This window comes from Lycium barbarum, chromosome 2 (genome assembly GCF_019175385.1).
Source record: "Lycium barbarum isolate Lr01 chromosome 2, ASM1917538v2, whole genome shotgun sequence".
Classification (NCBI taxonomy): Eukaryota; Viridiplantae; Streptophyta; class Magnoliopsida; order Solanales; family Solanaceae; genus Lycium; species Lycium barbarum.
The window spans coordinates 5513440-5534523 of record NC_083338.1 but is presented as its reverse complement, the minus strand read 5'-3'; the positions used below and the strand labels follow the sequence as shown (position 1 = coordinate 5534523).

General features: G+C 33.7%; 1 protein-coding gene across 5 annotated transcripts; it reads right to left on the bottom strand.

Moving 5' to 3' along the window:
* Nucleotides 1-6903: 6903 nt before the first annotated feature.
* LOC132625975 (uncharacterized) lies at nucleotides 6904-10775 on the bottom strand. Of its 5 annotated transcripts, none has more exons than XM_060340668.1 (4): nucleotides 10669-10775; nucleotides 9351-9468; nucleotides 7855-8063; nucleotides 6904-7701 (listed from the first exon to the last, which is right to left on the bottom strand). In XM_060340668.1, the coding sequence occupies exons 3-4, from the start codon at nucleotides 7990-7992 to the stop codon at nucleotides 7363-7365; spliced, it is 477 nt and encodes a 158-aa protein (XP_060196651.1). In that variant the 5' UTR covers nucleotides 7993-8063; nucleotides 9351-9468; nucleotides 10669-10775; the 3' UTR covers nucleotides 6904-7362. The 5 variants fall into 5 exon arrangements, with proteins under 5 accessions (XP_060196651.1, XP_060196647.1, XP_060196646.1 ...); XM_060340664.1 differs by having other exon boundaries at nucleotides 9624-10769; XM_060340663.1 differs by having other exon boundaries at nucleotides 9636-10769.
* Between the last annotated feature and the right edge of the window lie 10309 nt (nucleotides 10776-21084).

Here is a 21084-nt window from a genome sequence, read left to right as displayed (position 1 = left end):
GTCATTTTTTTTCAAGAATCATTATTTTGCACATGTACAGCATAATACTACTATTTTTTTTTTGTTTTGTGCAATTAATAATTGTTTCTTAATTTTATAGCAATACATTTTCATATCATAGACATTAATGTTTATATTTTATACTTGCGTTATTATTTATACATGTATTAATTAACTATATTTTAGTACAGTCTGACAGTGCAGAGAAAATCGGAGTAACTAATTTTTTAACGCAGAGTAAAATCCGATCAAGTCAAGGTTTCATCATTTTTTTAAAAAAGGGATTAAGGTAAGCATTGAGGAGACAAAAGGGTGCAATCTTCTATTCTTTGGACAAAACAGGGGCCATTTTGCATTATAAGAAAAGGGAGGGGTATTCATCTTCTACATAATACACACACACAAACACTCAGATTGCTAAACCTAATAAAAACATTTCCCATCTCCCTCCACTCTCCAGCCGCCATCTCCCGCACACCACCACTCCACTGAACCCACAGCCGACCACCACCGTCTCCACCACCAGCCACGCTCCACCAGCCCACTACGCCCTCCGTTCTCTAACGCCCCACTGCCCCACTTCGTCTCTTTCTCTCTCTCTTCCCGTCGCCGCCAACAACCACCACTGTCCTCCCTCCACCGCCAAGCCAACCCCGACGAACTCCCACCGTCGGAGCTCCGGCAGAAAAAAAACCACCACGAGCACCACCCCACTGGCCGAAAACTTCCATTAAAATCGGTGACTGTGTTGTCTTCTCCAACGGCTCCACCATGTTCTGTGTTTTCTTTTAAATTTTCGTACAAGCATGTTGGGATATGTTTGCTTGCTGTGTTGGACTGATTCTTTAATTTTTTATTTTTTTTATTTTATTTTTTATAAACCTTTATGTTGGTTTGCTGCATGATTTGGCGTAATAGAGATGACCAATTGTTATGAACTTTTATTTTAAGTTTCTGTTGGGTTATTTGCTATTCTAATTTTATCAAGTGAGTCACATGCTCATGTGTTGATCTAGATCTGTTTTAGATGCTGCATCTTAATGACCATTGTTGCTATTTGGATTGATATACTGCCTTGTTTCCGTTTGAGAAATGGTTGTCCCGTTTTTTTACTACATTCTCCATCACTGCTGTTGTTACATTAAACCACTGCTAAATTTATTACTGTCTTTAAGAAACTGAAATGTCTGCTTCAAGTAATTAATTTAAAGGCACTACTAATGCAATAGGGTAATAGGGGCCATGTTTTTCCATAAAAGTACAAATGAAAAGGAAGACACAATGATGGGGTATTTTTTTTTGCATTAATTGGTGGGGTATTTTATTGGGGTTTGAAATGCTGAAAAATGGCAGGAAAAGCTCACGGGCTATGAGGCCTTTTTATAGTAGGGGTCTACTTCTTTGTTTATAGTTCATTTTTTTATTTTTTATTTTTATTTGTTGCTGCTGTTGTAATATAGATATGGCTAATTTGCTATTGGTTTTGTACTACATTCATTCCTGTTATGTTGCATTCAGACTGATTTTACATTTCTTTTTACTAAATAAATGTTGGCTTTGTAAAAAAAAAAAAAACATTTGGGCGAATACTAAACCCAAATGGCCGATGAAGAAATTTCCGTCGATTTCCAAGGCCTTCCATGTACAAAGACGGGTTTTTATTTTAAGTTTATTTATTATTTTTTTAATTCATCCGATAATTATTTATTCTCTTACTAACATTTTTATTAAGTCTCATGCAGGTATCCGGAGTTACTTTTTGAAGATGACACTCAAAAGAAGTTCAAATAGCTTCTTAAATTCTGTTTATATTTTTTTTTTACATTCTTAAATTATACAAGCATAAAATATAGTGAAACTTTACTTTTTAGGATGCAGGTTGGTGGTATTTATTTATGATCTGCTTAGGTGATTTAAATTGTATGTGTTTTAGACAAATTAATATTAGACAGTTATTATTTTTGTAGCTAATATTCTTATAGTTATCATGTTTCGCTAGAGTTTTAATTCAATAGCTTAGCACACTTAAGTGAATAAATACGGTGATTTGCCTCAATATTTAGGCTTTAGAATATACTCTCATAATTAATTGATTAGGCGTACATACTTAGCTAGTTAAATTAGTTAACTCGCCTTGAGTGCAAAATAATTTCATGTCCATTTTTTTATACCTTTGTCACATACCCAAACTTCTAAGTTGCTCATAACTTTTTTTTTTAAATAATTATTATATCACATATGTATAAAATACGCATTGCATGATTATTTATGTGAATAGTCATATTAGTTATTCTTTAGTCTAAATTCTATTAATTTTTGTAAATAATAATCAAGTCTTTTTACATATCCCTCGTATAGTTAAATTGGTCCAGCCGGGAACCACATTTGTGGATTCTGAAGGATGCCTAACACCTTCCCTTCGGAATAATTTGAACCCTTACCTAGAATCTCACTTATTTTCATAGACCATGTTAAGCTGCATATATTAATAACTTATAGGTACCCTAGTATACCTTAAATGCTAGGTGGCGACTCTGTACATAATTAATTATTTCAGAGCTCCATAAATTGTGCTTTGTTTAGCCTTTGGTAAAAATGGGGTGCAACAATTGCAATGGACAATGAGGTGATCTCTGGTTTCTTGTTGTAACTCACATAATACACAATCTTGTTGTACATCCAATCCCCATTTTGCAAGCCTATCTGCAGTGAGTAATCTACCCTGTAGTTGCAACCACATGTTAAATTGAGCTTTTGGTCTGCTTGCATTATGAAAAACCATACACTTCCAAGGTACTCTAGGTCTATCACCAATGAACTGCAAGTAAGCTTGTTGAAGGAAGCTTTTTGGTCTATTAGGATCAAACTGCAAGTGTTGTAATGTTACTCCAGCTTCCAAAATTTTCCTTATCATCCATGAGGCCTGTTGAGGGATAGGCATCTCATAAAAATCTTGTCCTTTAATATAGTAAGCATGCACCCATCTGATCCATAGATTATCTTGTTTACTTGCAACATCCCAACATATCTTAAGAATTGCTGCTTTGTTCCACTGATAAATGTTGATCCAGCTGATCCCTCTTGTTGAATAGTATATTTATTATGCTTATGAGTAAATAAATTATACACATTCAGATGTTGAAAAAAAACAGTGTTAATCATTTAGTGTTCAGATCTAGAGACAAAATCTTAATGATGCAGATATGCATTCAAATTCAGACGTCTTATTCTTAATGAAAACAAATGACACCTTAGTCTTTCACATACTTTTTAAGAAAAAACGAACTTCTAAAAATAAATAAGTATTTTGACTAAGCTACCCTTAATTAAAATTGGCATATTACTATTAATTTGACACATTTGGATCTGGTCACTCAGCACTTACTAAGGACAAATTTGAAAAAATAAAGTTAATTCCTTCTTGATTAGGTAAGTGGACACTTATTTTGCCCCTGTACTCTCAGAAAAAGTATAGTTGCCATTTATTATACTTTTTTGATATGTTTACCCTTCCCATCTAACGTTGGGTTCATATTTACCCCTAAACAGTTAGTTCCCTTGTCCCGCCTTTGTTATCCTACGTAGTGCCTACTTGAAATTCATGTAGGATAATAAAGGTGGGGACACGGAAACTAACTGTTCAGGGCTAAATATGAACCCAAACTTGGATGGGAAGTGTAAACATATCAAAAAAGTATAACGAAAGACAAACATAGCTTTTTTCTCATAGTATAGGGATAAATATGACCCTTTTCCGAACTAGAAAAGCTAAATAAACACTTATTATGAACAAGAGGGAGCTTAAGACTATTACCTTTTTCTTATCTTCAAGCTTAATTTATTAAAAAGGATAATAAAATTTCAATATAAATTTCTCAGTTTGTACATCACCTTTCTTTCCATTTTTGTGATCAAATTAGAAAACTCATTTTATTTAACTTAACCACAGACAGTCACTTTCATATTAAGCATGCTGGTGATTTTGATTGCAGTGTGCTTGATCTGTAGGAAATGGGCATGGGGTCTTCCACGTCCATTTTATCCCTTTTATAATAGGGGATATGTTAATTAGCTATTTTGTGATGCTAAGTAAGCTTATTCCCTGCTCGAGCACAATAAATGGAGGTTATGTCAAAGTTACGGTAAAAGTCACTTATAGATGTTATTCTCATAACATTTCTTTTTCTCTTCTGCTCAATAACAGCTAAGTTGGTCACAATGACCCAAATTATGTTAGCCACACTAACAACTATCTTCTTTTTTGGCAAAATAATAATTAATTATCTTTATAAAAATAGAATATCTATAATTATCAATATCAATTCAAGCGTTGTATCACCACTAAGAAATTGGAATCTATGAAACAATTTATAATTATAAGTTTCTTCCATCAATGTTCAATAATTTTCAAGTAGTTTTAAAATGTGTGCTTTATAACTTAAAATTTTATACATTTAGTTATGAGTTTACTGAAATTGTATTAACTTTCTTAAATATTTAGTTAGTGAATATATGGAAAATAGTATAAATTGAATATATGGAAAATAGTATAAATATATAAAGTGACACTCGGTAGAACAAGTAGTTGTCTGGTGCCAATGGCGCAGGCCTCAATGTTCCTCCTGCGATGCCTGAGATTGAATCCCGTGGGGGCCACATTTTATAACTGCTTTGTTTTCTACATTTAATTTGAGAATTACAGATATTGGTCTTCTTTTCTTACTTTTCCTTATTTCTTCTCTCGTTTTCTATTTTGTTTCTTCTTTTCTTTCCTTTTCTTTATTTGCTGCTAATTGTTTTCCTTATGAGCTCTCCCTTAATTCTTGCTTCTGTTTTATAGATTATACTTTTTCTCTTATGTGATATTTTTCACTTTTCGAAATTCAAAATTTTAATTTTGACTGTGTGTTTCAATATATAATTTTTAAAAATTTTGAAATAAATTTATATATTTGATAATTACATAAAACATATTATAAGTCACAATACATAATAATTGTTAAATATTTAAAAGGCATATGATAAAATTATGGTCCAATAATAACTCGTTCGACTCTCGAAATCACAATCTACAGTGAGTACATCGTCTGTATTAATGTTTGCATGCACCGCCAAAGTTTCTTCGTCATTCAGGTTTTCTTCGTTTGGGTTCATGTTTTTTTTGCTGTTGATGTGATCGGTTGTTGATATATTCGTTTGAATTCATGTTGGAATAGATGTATAGTAAAGTTTATAGGTGGCATGTAAAGACTTTTCATCTTCATTTGTGTGAAAACATGGATCATATTTTATTTTTTTTAAAAAAGGATCATATTTAGTTGTTCAATGTATTTTTGGAATAGGAATGAATCATTGTATTTATTTGTGTGTTTTGCAGGAAAATATTGCAAAATCAGATTAAGGGTTATGGTAGTCTTTACACTAAGTGTGGCCACATTTGGGCCAAATTTGTGTGGCCATTTAGCAGCGCTCTATCTCCCTGAGAATGAAAATAAGCATATGGAGCAGTGTTTTTAGGGGCCTTTTTGGGGCGAGCCTCAGGGCGGGGCGTAGGAAAAAAGCATCTGGGCGTTTTCAAAAGGCGAAGATCCTGTAGGCGTACGCCCTAAAATTCGAGGCATAAGTCTCTGGCACAAAAGCGTAAGTCCCGGGCGCAAAGGCGTATGCTACGGGCGTTAATTTAATTTTTATTGTTTTAAAAGTCTTTTTGCTATGGATTATGATTTTTATTATTTTTGTAATGATATTTATACTTATATTATCATCTTTTCATGTTGTAGTGATTTTTCTTAAAATATAGAAATAAAGAAAGCAACTCTCATAGAAAATAACACTGCCATAAATAGTTTTTTTAGATGATTATGTCTGAAATAGATATGATGGAAATTTCATAGCAATATATTCCTGAAGCAACTTCATCCACTTTTTGTCATTGCTCTTACACTTTTTGCCCTTCTTCTTCTTTGAATACATAAATAAAAGTCAGTGCAAATATTAATTGAGGGTGGGAAGGACTAATAGATTTGGAGATTGATGATGACATGAATGAAGATTTCATTTTAAAGATTATCTAGGCTATTATCATTTTTTGTGTTGTGACCTTTGTCAAATAATAATTATTATAATTCTTTTTATATTATTGGTGATTTATTTGAATTTATTTCCAGAATTCTAATGAAAACTTTACATTTGCTTATGTTTTAGTAATAAAATTACAAAATTGAAGATACATGAAGCATACGCCCTGTAGATCCATGAGGCTTTTGCCCCGTGTCTCGGGGCTTACGCCTCGCCCAGTGCTACCTAAGACGCCTCGCCTCGTGCTCCTGCCTTTTAAAACACTGATATGGAGTACCAAATGATGAAACAATAAAGTCTTTTTGCCACACTATTATGTTAATTTAAAATTGTACAATAGAGGTTATGGTGATTTTTACATGAGTGTGGCTAAATTTGAATCAAATTGATGTGGCAATTTAGCAACTCTCATGATGAAAATACCTATGCACCGTACGCCAACAATTATTTCTGGAGAATGTCAACCAATGCATCTGCTGAAATTAGTGAGGATAAGCCCGGGCTCAATTGCTAAGAAGTTTATTTTAAGTTGCTATAATTATTATCAACAACCAATTGACCCATCTGGTCCTAAATTTTAAATTAAAGTTTGTCCTCACTAACAATTCATAATTCATACTGCAAAAGAAGTCGAAGTTGAAAACTACATGTTCAAATGAACCATTTCCCTGAATGTTTTATTGCTGCCATGAGGATCTGAAAACCATAGAATAACACATCATTGTACTACAAAAATTGAGCAGTTGTTGGCTGTGATTTACAAAGTTTGTCTGTAATTACGGTGTATGTTAAAATTTCGTCAGTTTGGACTTTGGACAAAGAGAATGATTAGACTATGTGTATGACCAACATTGCGAAAGCACATGCAATATGGAATAACTTCAAATAATTACATGAATTAAGAACACATCAGAGTTTACTCCTGTCAGCGTTGGTGTATCTCAATTGAATCTGGGGAACTATGTCATCATCAAGCAGATGTTGAAGTTTTCTGCTAACAAGAGTGAATTCAAGTGAGACGCTGCCGTATATAAGTCTTTAGATGGTTATGTATGCACTGGGCATGTGCCATATTGAAGCATCTATCATCAGTTCAGTAAATTAAATTAATAACAAGTGGAGGAAAATACAGTGAAGGCATCTTCTCCATCCTTGTTTCCACTAGAAAGAGGATTCCATTGCAATCTTCTCATGATTGAGTAAACTTCAGTGTCAATGTGAACTTTTTCAATAATTGATCTATCTCTACCAGTTTGAATCTGAACACTGGAACATTTTCCCCTTCTAGACCAAATGCTGAGATCTTACTGGGGTACTACTATCAGCATTTTCTGTTTGGGATTCTGTCGAGACAAGAAGGGCCTGCGGAGTGTTGTTTTCCTTGTCAGGTTCGTAAGCAGGCTGCAGCAAACTGAGTTGATTCTCTCCATGCATTTTCTCTGGTAGATTTATGTTTACTTCCTCATGACTAAAGTGAAATGGCGACTTCATCTCTTCAGGCATCAGCGGAGATGATGGAGTCAAACTTTTTACATATGGCAACAAATACATATTGGCTAACGATGAATCTAGACCCTGCACCAAATCATTATCCTCATTCTGAAGAGCAAAGCCCCTTTCATCCTAGGGAAAAAATGATAAATTAGACAATAAGGTAATATAACAGTTCAAGTGGAGACAATAAATAAAGAGATATAGTTACATTTTTGGACCGCTCAAAAGAATATACATATTGTATACACAAATTTTAAATATAGTATACATACAACAGCCTACCTGATGTTCTTTCTCTTCTGTTTCTTCCAATGGTTCTGCATCAGCTAATGGAGCTACAAATGGATACTCCAAATCGTATGCGCGGCTGATGGGAATCCAGTTAAGCATGTATTCCCTGCTTGAACCTCCGAGCTTCATCTTATTCCTCTCTTTCAACTAAACATGTAACCCTGCTTCAATCTTGTTGCCAGAAATGCATGACCCATGGACTAAAGCAGCAGCAAATCAAAGTAAGCAAATTAATACAAACAACAAAAGAAAATCTGATCTCGCTGGAAATTCACCACAGTATGCGGAGAGAATCAATTGACTGGATAAACCAAAACCAAATCAAGGAAAACAAAAGAGCAAGACCTGGCGTGTTTGGTGTGAAGGAAAACATTTTGCAGAAAATGTTTTTCAATTCTCATGTTTGGTTGGTCAAAGTGTTTTGAAAAATATTTTTCTCTAGGAAAACAACTTGCTTAAATATGAGGAAAGTGACTTCCTTAACGGAAGTAGGTAAAACAAGTTTTATAAGTGACATTTCTAGGTTCACTGTGTCCTCCTCATCCATGACAACCCCCCACTATCACCCCATAGTGCTTGCTAGATTACATATGAATGCTCTTGGGATAATATTTTTCATTTTGTACTTATCAAACAGTAGAAAATAAGCAAGAAACCCAATTATTTTTCAAGAAAACATTTTCCTTCGTACCAAACACACCTCAAATGACTTGTAGTAGAGAAATGAAGCATGTGAAACAATAGATTATACAGAGAACCCTTAACATGCTGAAGCAAAATGACAGAAAGAAAGCCTAAGCGTCAAATCCTTGTCTAGTCAAGAGGTAAACAAAATCATGAAACAATGATATGAAAAAGCTGTTGTAATGCTGACCCCAAGACCCATGCAGAGGTCAAGAATTTGGATATTAACATATGAAAAGATGCAAAAAATTTAACAAACTTCATACAGAATCAAGAAAATAGGAATTGCCAGAAGAGAGATCAATAACAGAGAGGGACTGTGAAGAAGGATTAGAGTGAATGCGGAGGTGGAATCCACTGATAGTTGGGTGTTCCAATACATAGGGGCAAAAACATGGGTACTAACATTTTAATACACCTAAGATAGGAACCTGCAAAAGTAGTCAGCTTTTTCAAATCAAAATCCTCAAATGAAGCAAGGTGTAAGCTCGTCAAAGTTAACTGCAAAATGTAATCTTTATGCTAGAGAATAGATTGTGAAGATCAGTGGAGTAATTAATGACTCAACTGCATATTTGATAAGGAAGGTGAAACAATAAGTCAATATGAGTGAAATGGGTCATTAAGAACGCAAATAATGACGATCAAGCCAAAAAAAAAAAAAAAAAAAAAAAAAAAAAAAAAACAGGTGCAGCAGAACGTACCAAGAGTTCCCATAACAACTGAGAAGACGATAAGCTTAACTGGTCTGTAAATGTTTATTTCAGTAAGTATATAAGGCAGGTAAGCTATGGGAGTCGTACCGAGTTATTGAATGCTGGCAGGAGCTTATATTGCTAGCAGTTGATAAACTGGTTAGATGGTCCACTGTTATGATCTTCAATAAGCAGTAGCAATATCGTCCATGAAATAAAAAGTTATCTGCAGGAGCTCAACGAGGTTAGTTTGCATCAACATTAGTACTATTGATCTGGCTAAAAATATTAACAAGAAGGGATTGGTAATTGGAAAAGGGGAAAAACAAACACTATCGGTTTATCACGAACTTAGTTGCAAAATAAAGTGGTAGAATTTACGATGTAGCTAACCGGATAAGATCATCGTACGATGGTAATTCTTATTAGTGACCTTGTTCTGCAGCTCGACACAAGTAATAGTTTATTCCCGACTTCATTGTCTATTCAATAAAAGATAACGAAAGAATATGTGTAAATAAATGTAAGCATATAAAAAAAGACTGGAAATATATATGAGTCTAACAATAGAATAGAGCAAAATAATTATTCTATTTGAGGTGGTAGAAGACTTACAAGGCTGTTCTGTGGATGATTTCATCATAAACAATATTATATGTTGAACGGTCATCACGATTGGCCGGCGTATATGAACGAATGAGTACTTTAACAGAACTCGAAGTCTTTGCTCTTGATAAAGCAACATAAAGCTGACCATGTGAAAAAACAGGTTCTCGCAAGTAAATTCAAACAAAGTCTAGTGTTTGACCTTGTGCTTTATTTATCGTCGTAGCATAGCACAATTTTACTGGAAACTGTGTTCGTTTAAATGCAACCGGTAATCTTTCATCCACTGATGATAATAATGGTATTCTTGGAATAAATACATGTGTATCTTTGAAATCACCTGTCGCAATCTTAGCACTAACTATATGTGTCTTAATATCTGAACATATTAATCGTGTACCATTACATAAACCTTCATATGGATTCAAATTCCGTAGTAATATAATAGGACAATTCTCTTTCAAAGTTAATTTATAAGGGGGTAAACCAGCAGGATTCAAGCTGTGTTATAAATCTTCAAATAGAGTTTGATCATTAGGCTCAATAGTTTCGTCAATGCCAACAAATGTAGTTGCTTTCCCTGGAAACTTTGCAATAAGCATATCATTTATTTCCTTTACAAAATCATTCTTCGATGTTAGCATAACACGAGAATCTGCAGAAGAGAAATTAGAGAAAAGTGTGTTTAAATTCGGAAAGGTCATAGTGAATAATTTATCTAAAGATTCCTCTTCAGTTGTAAAAGGAATGATCAAAGTAAAACTCACCACAATTTCAAATCTAATAGATAACACTGTTAAACACCTAAACTGTAGATCACCTAAACTGGGCAGGAAGGGAGTACAGTGAAGACACCAAGCAAAACGATCAAAAAGTATGCAGAAGAACCCGTTAAACCCAAAAAATCAGTGACTGGTGGGACTTTTGTGGCAGACAGGCAGGCACGACCATGAAACAGAGGCGTGAAGCAGCCGAACTGCGGCTTCTTATATAAGAGAAAATACATGTGTATGCAGTTTCACTTGGAAGAAGCAATTGATAAATGACAAATTGATTTAAAGGGCTTTCATCAAGTTCCAACAAATGAAACGTGAAGTTGACTTGGGAAGGAAAACAGCTTAAGGGCTTTATTGCAAGTAAATTTAATGTATTAGTAATTACTACTGCAACGTGGGTTGAATCATGGGCTGAATCTGAGAATTTGAAAAAAACATAACTGTGCAAAGTTCAGGAATTTTTTACAAAATCATAGCAGGATTAACTATTTTACATTCCATGACAAGTAAGAATTTGTATACCGTAATAGATGATAAAACATAATCCGGACTACATTCCAGCTAAAAGCCCCTAAAATTTCGTTACAGTTTGTTCCTAGAGAATAAAATGTTGATTGAATATTCATATATCATTTTTGTACATAAAAAAGATAAATGTTAGTCAAGTTGAACTACTCAATAAAGACAAACTACTTTAAGTTGAAATTGTTCTTATTAATATATAACATATACAACACTTATTACTCGCATTACATAATAACACATTTTGTCTGCTCTCATTTCAATATATATATTATAAAATTCACAGATGGAACCTGGAATATAACTTGTATGATAATTGATGTGCCGTGAAGTTACGGGATATTTGATTCTAATTCTTTAAGCTTTTGTGACTCTTCAAGCACTTTTGTTATTACTTTTTGTGTGTTTGCGTCGTTTTGTAGGATAAGATGCCCGGAGAACAAAACGGAGCAAAACGGAGCAAAATAGAGGAAAAATAGAACAATCATCACTTTCTTGCAGCATCTGCTAGATGCTGCAGCATGTTGAACATGCGAGTAGCATGTTGTGCAGCAGATGCTGACAGAGAAATTGGCACAACATGCTACGGTTTTGGCACAACATGCGAGTCTCATGTTGCACCTGCGACACAAGATGCGAGTAGCATGTTGTGCCGCATATGCTGACAGAGAAAGTGGCACAACATGCTACGATTTTGGCACAACATGCGACTCGCATGTTGCACCTGCAACACAAGATGCGAGTAGCATGTTGTGCACGAGGGTATTATTGTCTAGATTTTGTTCCCGTTTTTGGAATGATATAAATACTCTTTTAGGGTTTGTAAAACATATCTTTGGCAGTTTTTTACACGTTTTGGAGCCTAGGTTTTACACCACACCTTTGGAGGAGAAGATGGAAGCTCGTTAATGATAAATTTCTCAACCCTTTCTTCAATTTCTTGCTTTGTATTGCTTATTTAAGGGTATTGTATTTTATTCCATTACTTTAATCTTGTTTATGATATTATTCATTATTAAGTGTTGGATTAAAACTCTTGTTATGCTCATGTATTGAATGATTGTTATTTCTAATGAAGTGGGTTTATTGTTTCTCTATTAACTCTTCAAGCTTTAATGTCATTTAATGGTGTATAACATTATTTGTGCCTAAATACCCATACTTTGCTTGGAAAAGAAAGTAGAGGTTAGGAAAAGAGTTAATAGCAAGAATTTGGGTCATTAAACTCATCTAATAACTTGAGCTCGGAAGAGGATAGTTACTTGAGGTTAAATTGATTGTGCCCAATATCACACTCTAAGGCTTGGAAAAGCTTAGAGTGAAATTCATTGATTTGGTTGGAAGACTTTCAATGAGATTTTAGAAATCATTGTCTATTAACATAAACCAGTTCTTAGTTGTAAAATCGTAAAATACATTGGATCGTTACTTGAGTATAATTTCCTGTGTATCCATGCCTGTGGCCATTGATCATTTTACTTGTTTTCTAGGTTAGTTTACATTTCCGCATTAGTCATAATTTTCTCAAAAATCAAAATATTATCTATCGTTTGGCTTAGCTTGGTAAGTGAAAGTTCCTTACTTTCTTAATCGCCTAGTATATTGTTCCTTGTGGGATCGACCTCGACTCATAGTTGGGTAAATTATATTGTGAGACCGTGTACACTTTCTCTTTGAGGAGTGGATTTGGACGTTATCAATTTTGGCGCCGTTGCCGGGGAACAATTTGGCGTATTTGGGTTAGTTTTGGATTTAAGCTAACTTGCTTTGGTCAAACTTGTGAATATTTGTGTAGTTGTTTCTTTGCTTTATTTTATCTTTATATATAAAATAAAAAAATGGCATCATATAATGAAAATTGGTCGGATGGTAGTTGTTCATACTTTGATGACCCTTGTCTTTATTGTGGAGGACCACACACATGGCAAAATTGTTTGAATTCTCCCGGGGGCGGATTGCGCGCACAATCCCAAACCTATGAGTGGAGTATTTGTGATAGGTGTGGTGGTCAAAGTGGTCATTGGGATAATTGTGCTTATTTGTTCTTCCCTTCCCCGAACCCCCACTATGACTATTCTAGTTTTGATTTTGATGATAGTAGGGATATGGAAGTGGAAGAAGCCTCAAATGCTCAAAATGAGAGGATAATGGTCATGTTAGAGACCATCCTTGAAAAAGTGAAAAAACAGGACTTAGCGGTTAAGGACTTGAGGCAACCACTTGATGACTTGAGGCAAGCAATTAATTGCAATGACAAAGCTATTCACACCTTGGAGGATCAAATGAAATTATTGGTTCAGGCTCATAATGCTCAACAACTTGAGGATGTTGAAAGTAGACAAGAAAGTGGCCAAAACATGAATTTCTCCAAGGGTGGATTTTTACAAGCTTTGAATGACTCTCACAATGAAGAAAAACTTGACAAGATGGAAATTTTGAGCCAAGATTGGCTAATGAATCAAGCTCAACAACTTGAAGCCTGTGGGGATCACCGTGAAGGCATTTCACGGATGATGGAAGAATTTCTAAAAATGCATGTTGACCAAGTCAAGGAGTGGAGCTACTTGAAATTGCGATCCAAAAATTAGAGGCCGAATTGAATGCAAAGATTGAGGCATGTGATGCTCAATATCAAAGGGCCATGGATTGTAGTTTTGAGTTGGTTTCCAATGAAGAAGAGGTCAAGATTGATTTTCATGAGCTAATGATAAATTGCTAGCCTACCAAACCAAAAATAGTGAATGATGCCGAAGTTGAAGAAATGATACTAGAGTTGCATAAAAAAGTTCATAAAATAATTTTTGAAGACTCTAGTTCATTTTTGGGTGAGGATGTCAAAATTCATGCAAATTTAGAATTTGAGCGTGTTGGACCTCATTCTAGCCATTTTTCAACGTTATGCTTGGTGAATGATATGAAAGTTGAACCAACCAAGCCTATGGAGAATTTTGGAGATGAAAATCAAAGCGTTTTCATTTTGAAGTTTGCTATGCCAAGAAGACAAAATGGCATGCCTCACTTACAGGCCAAGAAGTGCAAAATGCGACACCCGAAAGTTGGCCTCCTTGTTTTTCTACCACCGCCCCAGGAGCGTCATCATGATCTTGATTCAAAGTTGGGGAGCAAATTCATATCTTCTAAATTGAGGGAAAAGTGGTAAAGGTAACCGTCATGCCGCGACGTTAACTTAAGCGCTTGGTGGGAGGCAACCCATCATTTTCAAAATTTTAAGTCGTTTTTGAAATTTTCTTTTTTAGAATAGCTTAGTAGATTATTTTTGACTAATCCACAAAGTTTTAGAATTTTTGAAGTGTTTTGAGCAGGTCGGGTTTTCAGAGCAGCCCCAAACCAGTAGTTGCTGCTGAAAAAAAAATCATGTGACATCACCTGCAAGTCGCAGGTGCTAAAAAAAATTATTTTTATTTTTATTGCCCTCAAACTATTTTATGTTTTGTTTTGATTATGTGCAGTGAGGACACTGCAATGTTTGTAGTTGGGGGTGGCATGTGGTAGCACATTATATTTTGGTTATGCATAAATAGTGCCCTTGCCGGGCTTTTGTCTTATATATGTATATTGTGTGCCCTAGCCGGGTTTGTTTTGTGACTGTTGGTATGGCTGTGGCTAGACGTTGCTGCAAATGGAACTTGCTCAAATTTTTGAAGATTTTGTTTTGTTGGCGTGTTGTGGATTAGTCACTTTTATTATTTTATTTTCTTTCTTAGCTCTTTCATTAGTCTTGTAGTTTAGGTGTAGGTGCTTCTTTAAGGAAAAAATGTGAAAACTCTTGGCTTGTTTGGTACTAATAGAGTTAGTCTCTTACATGTGAAATTGAAATGTGAATACCCCTCCAAATTGTTTTGTGAAAGTTAAAAAGCAAGATGCATAGGAAAGAATGATCTTTGTGACAACTTTTTGGCTCATTTGGTGACTCTTTACCTACTAGTTGTGTTTACTTTGGATTATGAGATATTGCACTAGTTGTTCTTGATTAGGAAGTCAAATTGACTCATCTTGACTAGTTCATATGCCATGTGTGGTGAGTGTTTGTTGAATAATTTTTGTGTTTACTTTTATCATCTAGAACTTGTCCGGTTAGTCTTTCAATGCTAATTTTGATTATGTTGTTTGGAGAGATGACCTTGGGCTATCTTTGTGATTTTTGAAAAAACCTCTTTAGCCTTTCTAGCCTACCATTGCATAAATAATATCACTAGTAACCCCATTTGAGCCTATGACCTTTTCTTTGATTGCCACATTACAAGTCTTTACCCTTTTTGATGAAAAGTCTCTCTTTTGAACCTTTCCCTTCTTGAACATGAAATTGTGAATTTGAGGCCAAAAGCCTAAGTTGGGGGTGTTAGTGTTGGTTGAGAGTGGTGAAGGTTGGTGTTGTGGAAAAGTCAAAAGAAAGGAAGAAATTTTGAAAAATACAAAAAGGTTGCAAACCTTTTGTGCCAAAAAAAAATTAGAAATCAAGAAAATGGTTGCACAAAAAAAAAAGTTGGAATAATTGGGAAAACTAGTATGCAAAGAAAGAAGTGATGTTTTGAAATGAAGAGGAAAGTGGACAAAAGGTATGTGTAGTGTTCAAGGAGGGCGTAGTCATTTGTATCCCAAATACTTATCCTACCCTTCCCTAAGCCTACATTACAAGCTTAAAAAGTGTCTATGTGATCTCCAACCGAATGTTCTTGAGTTAGTGATGAATGAAAATAAGGGCAAGCTTATGGTGTGATATTTGTTAGCACTAGAACTTCTTTGTTGAGTGTGAGCGACTTTTGTATATTTGTCCCTTGCGTCGTTATTGTGAATATAGTGATTTTGGGACTTTCTTTCTTGTGAGGGCATATGGATTACGATAGATTGGTGATGTTGAAAAATTCAAAGTTGAGTCAACTAAGCATATCTAGTAAGCTAGTGGTTTTGAGTCACTTATTGAGGCTTGAGTGTTGTTGCTTTATGGTTTTAAATCTCTATTGCATTCTTGAAATGGTATTTTGAAATGAGGGAGTTATTTGGTTGAAGCTTCACATGCTTGTAGCCTAATTGTTGGTACCAACCAAAGTCATGTTTTTGTGCTTAAAGTGGATCCTCATTGAGATTTTTATTTTGATTTGCTTGAGGACAAGCAAAAACTTTAAGTTGGGGTGTTGATGTGCCGTGAAGTTACGGGATATTCGTGCTAATTCCTTAAGCTTTTATGACTCTTCAAGCACTTTTGTTTTTACTTTTTGTGTATTTACGTCGTTTTGTAGGATAAGATGCCCGGAGAGCATAACGGAGCAAAACGGAGCAAAATAGAGCAAAAATAGAACAATCAGCACTTTCTGGCAGCATCTGCTGCTGCAGCATGTTGAACATGCGAGTAGCATGTTGTGCAGCAGACGCTGACAGAGAAATTGGCACAACATGCTACGGTTTTGGCACAACATACGACTCGCATGTTGCACCTGCGACACAAGATGCGAGTAGCATGTTGTGCAGCATATGCTGACAGAGAAAGTGGCACAACATGCTACGGTTTTGGCACAACATGCGACTCGCATGTTGCACCTGCGACACAAGATGCGAGTAGCATGTTGTGCACGAGGGTATTATTGTCCAGATTTTGTTCCCGTTTTTGGAATGATATAAATACTCTTTTAGGGTTTGTAAAACATATCTTTGGCAGTTTTTTACACGTTTTGGATCCTAGGTTTTACACCACACCTTTGAAGGAGAAGATAGAAGCTCGTTAATGATAAATTTCTCAACCCTTTCTTCAATTCCTTGCTTTGTATTGCTTATTTAAGGGTGTTGTATTTTATTCCATTACTAGAATCGTGTTTATGATATTATTCATTATTAAGTGTTGAATTAAAACTCTTGTTATGCTCATGTATTGAATGATTGTTATTTCTAATGAAGTGGGTTTATTGTTTCTCTATTAACCCTTCAAGCTTTAATGTCATTTAATGGTGTATAACATTATTTGTGCCTAAATACCCATACTTTGCTTGGAAAAGAAAGTAGAGGTTAGGAAAAGAGTTCATAGCAAGAATTTGGGTCATTAAACTCATCTAATAACTTGAGCTCGGAAGAGGATAGTTACTTGAGGTTAAATTGATTGTGCCCAATATCACACTCTAAGGCTTGGAAAAGCTTAGAGTGAAATTCATTGATTTGGTTGGAAGACTTTCAATGAGATTTTAGAAATCATTGTCTATTAACATAAACCCGTTCTTAGTTGTAAAATCGTAAAATACATTGGATCGTTACTTGAGTATAATTTCCTGTGTATCCATGCCTATGGCCATTGATCATTTTACTTGTTTTCTAGGTTAGTTTACATTTCCGCATTAGTCATAATTTTCTCAAAAATCAAAATATTATCTATCGTTTGGCTTAGCTTGGTAAGTGAAAGTTCCTTACTTTCTTAATCGCCTAGTATATTGTTCCTTGTGGGATCGACCCCGACTCATAGTTGGGTAAATGATATTGCGAGACCGTGTACACTTTCTCTTTGAGGAGTGGATTTGGACGTTATCAATAATATGCAGAAGGAAGCCTAAAATTTAACCTCATAATTGCAAATATATACACTGAATAAATTATGTATAAATTATAATAAATCATGTACAAATTAAAATAGATAATTATACATAATATAATTCATGTATAAATTACACTAAATAATATACCAAGTATGTGTGTATGTATATACAGAAAAGCATATTTATATAAGGTATAATTAAGTGCATAAGTGGAATATATTTATACAAGGTATAATTAAATATATAAGTGGAAAAAATTTATACAAGGTATAACTAAATATATAAATGGAATAAATATATATACAATATTGTAATTGTGGATAATTGAATATATATGTGGAATAAATATATACATGGAATATATGTATATATACAACATAATGCTGCTACTTAATAGTGTATAATTAAATAAATATATATGTAGTATTATAATAATGTATAAGTATGAATAAATATACATACACAGTATAATAATAAATATTTACTAGTGTAGAGAGGGGTTAGAATTTACCATAAGGTGAGAAATGAGTGGAAATATAAAGGATAGTTATTAAGAACTAAGAAGATGAGAGAAAAGAGATATAAGTTGATAAGGATCATTTGAAATATATGCCTTGATTTGTGGAGTTTTATTTCGTGTAGAACTGTTCTATTATACTACGCACTGCTAATTGTATTAACAAGGTTGCTATTTTTGAAAAGAAACAAGAGTATTGTGATTTCTGAAAATATTTATCAAATATTGATTCACTACGTAAATTTCCCAATTTATTGGCCTTTATTGCTAGGCGGGCTGACTATTTTTTTTTTTTAGGAATGTGGGCTGACTATTTTAAAGGGATATAAATCCAATTTTTATTTATGAGCCTTTTATTAATCTAATTAGCTAATAGATAATGTAGAGAAATGAAGGAAAAAATACCAAAAAAAAAAGAGAGAAAAAAAATAGGAATGCTACCTATAGAGAGGTGTCACATCACTTTGTCTATGTCTAGCTTTATATTATATATAGATAGAGATATAGATTGATTGATTGATTGATGATTTGGTTTGCGATGATGAGATTCAAATTATATAAATTTTTACCAACATTTTAAAATATATTATTTCATCATATTGACATGAGAAGAATTGCATCTTATAGTACTTTCGTATAATTTTTGAATATCTATATTTTAATTTTAAAATATTAAGTTGATCCATTCCAATTTAGCTTAAAAAAAAAAAGTCAAATCAACTTTTGGAAAGCGTAAAGTATCAAATAAATTGAGAAAGAATAATAATTTTCATACTACTATAATTATAGATTCTTTTATTTAGATTTACATAGTCTAATAGCCAACAATGAATTAGTATCTCTAACTCTATGTTTTAGGGTCACAACCATCTTTGAGTTCCAAGAAACTATTTTTGATAAAATACTGAATAATTCACCAGTGTTTAGGTCACAATAGATTGTTCCTTCTGAATTCAATAAAAATGAAGATGGTAACTCCTAATAAATAGTTTCTTAAGGAGAGTTCTAAGTTAATAAAGGCCAAGTAAAACAGAATGAAGGCAGTATTTAATTAAGGAGCTGATATGAACCAATTTGGACAAATTTTGAAGCAACAAATGTATTGCTGAAATTTTTGTTTTTGAAGTTCCGTAAGATTTGTAAACAATTTGTACCAGTTATGACTCAATCAAGACTTGTGACAAGACACCAATCCATCAGAACTTTTGACGATCCACTAGGATCTTGTGGATCAATTTGTAATAAGGTTATGATATAATTTGTACTTAAGCCTTTATGATCGGCCCAAACTTGCATAAGGCGAGACAAATCTTTGCCTATCCATCTGAACCTCTGAGAATCCACCAAAACTTATGAGTCATTTGTTTCTCAAAGTTATGACACTATTTGAACTAAAGTCCTGACAATCTGCTAGGACTTGTGATAAGGCAAATATTTGCTTATCCATTAGAACTTCTAATGATACGCCAGGACTTACTATCATGTTTTGACACACGAATTATTTTTACATTATGAGTCAAAACTTAAAATAGTGGCACAAAGATACCTATTTATACAAGTCAAAATGCAATATATGAGGATTGAAAATGTTGGGCCCGTGCATAGCTTATCTAGCGTGTTTACAATACATAACATTGGATCTTGTTGTAAGAAACTTTATTTGTTAATATGAATATTTGAATCTAAAATATTTCTATTATTATTTGGCATTTGGCCATAAGATCTGGGGGCCTCATTTCATATTTTAATTTTCAGTTCTTTTTTAAACTATGAATGATACACATCACGACTTATAGGGGTGTGATATACATAAGATAATTCATCCATTTGGTTTAACACGTTAAGATTTGAAGAAAAAAACTCTATAATAATTTGTAATATTAAATCCAACAAACAAAAAAATAGAGAATCTTCATTATTTCACCTTAACACCTTCAAACCAAACAGACACTACTTCAATTATACGAACGGTCAAACATTATTTTAACATATTTTCTAATCAATCCTTCAATCAGATTGGTAAAAACAAAAAAAAAATCATCAATCTGATTCAGAACAACATTTATATCTACAAAACACTTGGGGGCAGTTTGGTAGCTGGTGTGCATGTATCAAATCCTTCAAAAGTAATACCACGTTTGATAGTTGGTTAGAAAGTAAGTTAGTTATGTCTAAAATTATTACGGTGTTTGGTATGCAATTTAAAAACTCGCATAACTAATACATGTAATTTTATGTAAGATAGAAGGTGGAATAACCAATAAATAACTAAATCATGTATAACTAATTCCTGCATAAAATAATACACAGATTCCCTAATAATTAATCCATATATTAATAATGCATGCATAACTCTAATCATCTACCAAACGACCCCTTATTTTTTGGAGGGCACATCTTCATCGTTTCACCTTCACCCCTTCAAACCAAACATACATTACTCTTTTTTTTTCTTTTGAAATTGACACTACAATTGTACAAACTGTCAACATTATTTTATCACTAAAGAACGTACGCGCTTGCGTAGTTACAAAGATTTAATTTTACAAACATTAACCATAAAAATTCTCATTATAACAAACAACTCTACACTACAAAAGTAAACTGAAATTTATTTTTTTGCTTATAATGGCATTTAACAACCAACCAATCAAGAAAATTTTGCATCCTCAAACATACGTGTGAACATAGTAGCCTCTATAATGATTTTTTTTTATTTGGCGACAACTGACAACTGTAGAGTTATATTAGAAAAGTTGGAGATGCTTAAATGCCAAAAATTGTTAAAGGATTCAAACTGTTTGAGCATTCATCGACGCATAGTAGTTTTCTCCCAAATAATCAAGTAATTTAATTTAAAAAATGACGATGTAACTCAAAAAACA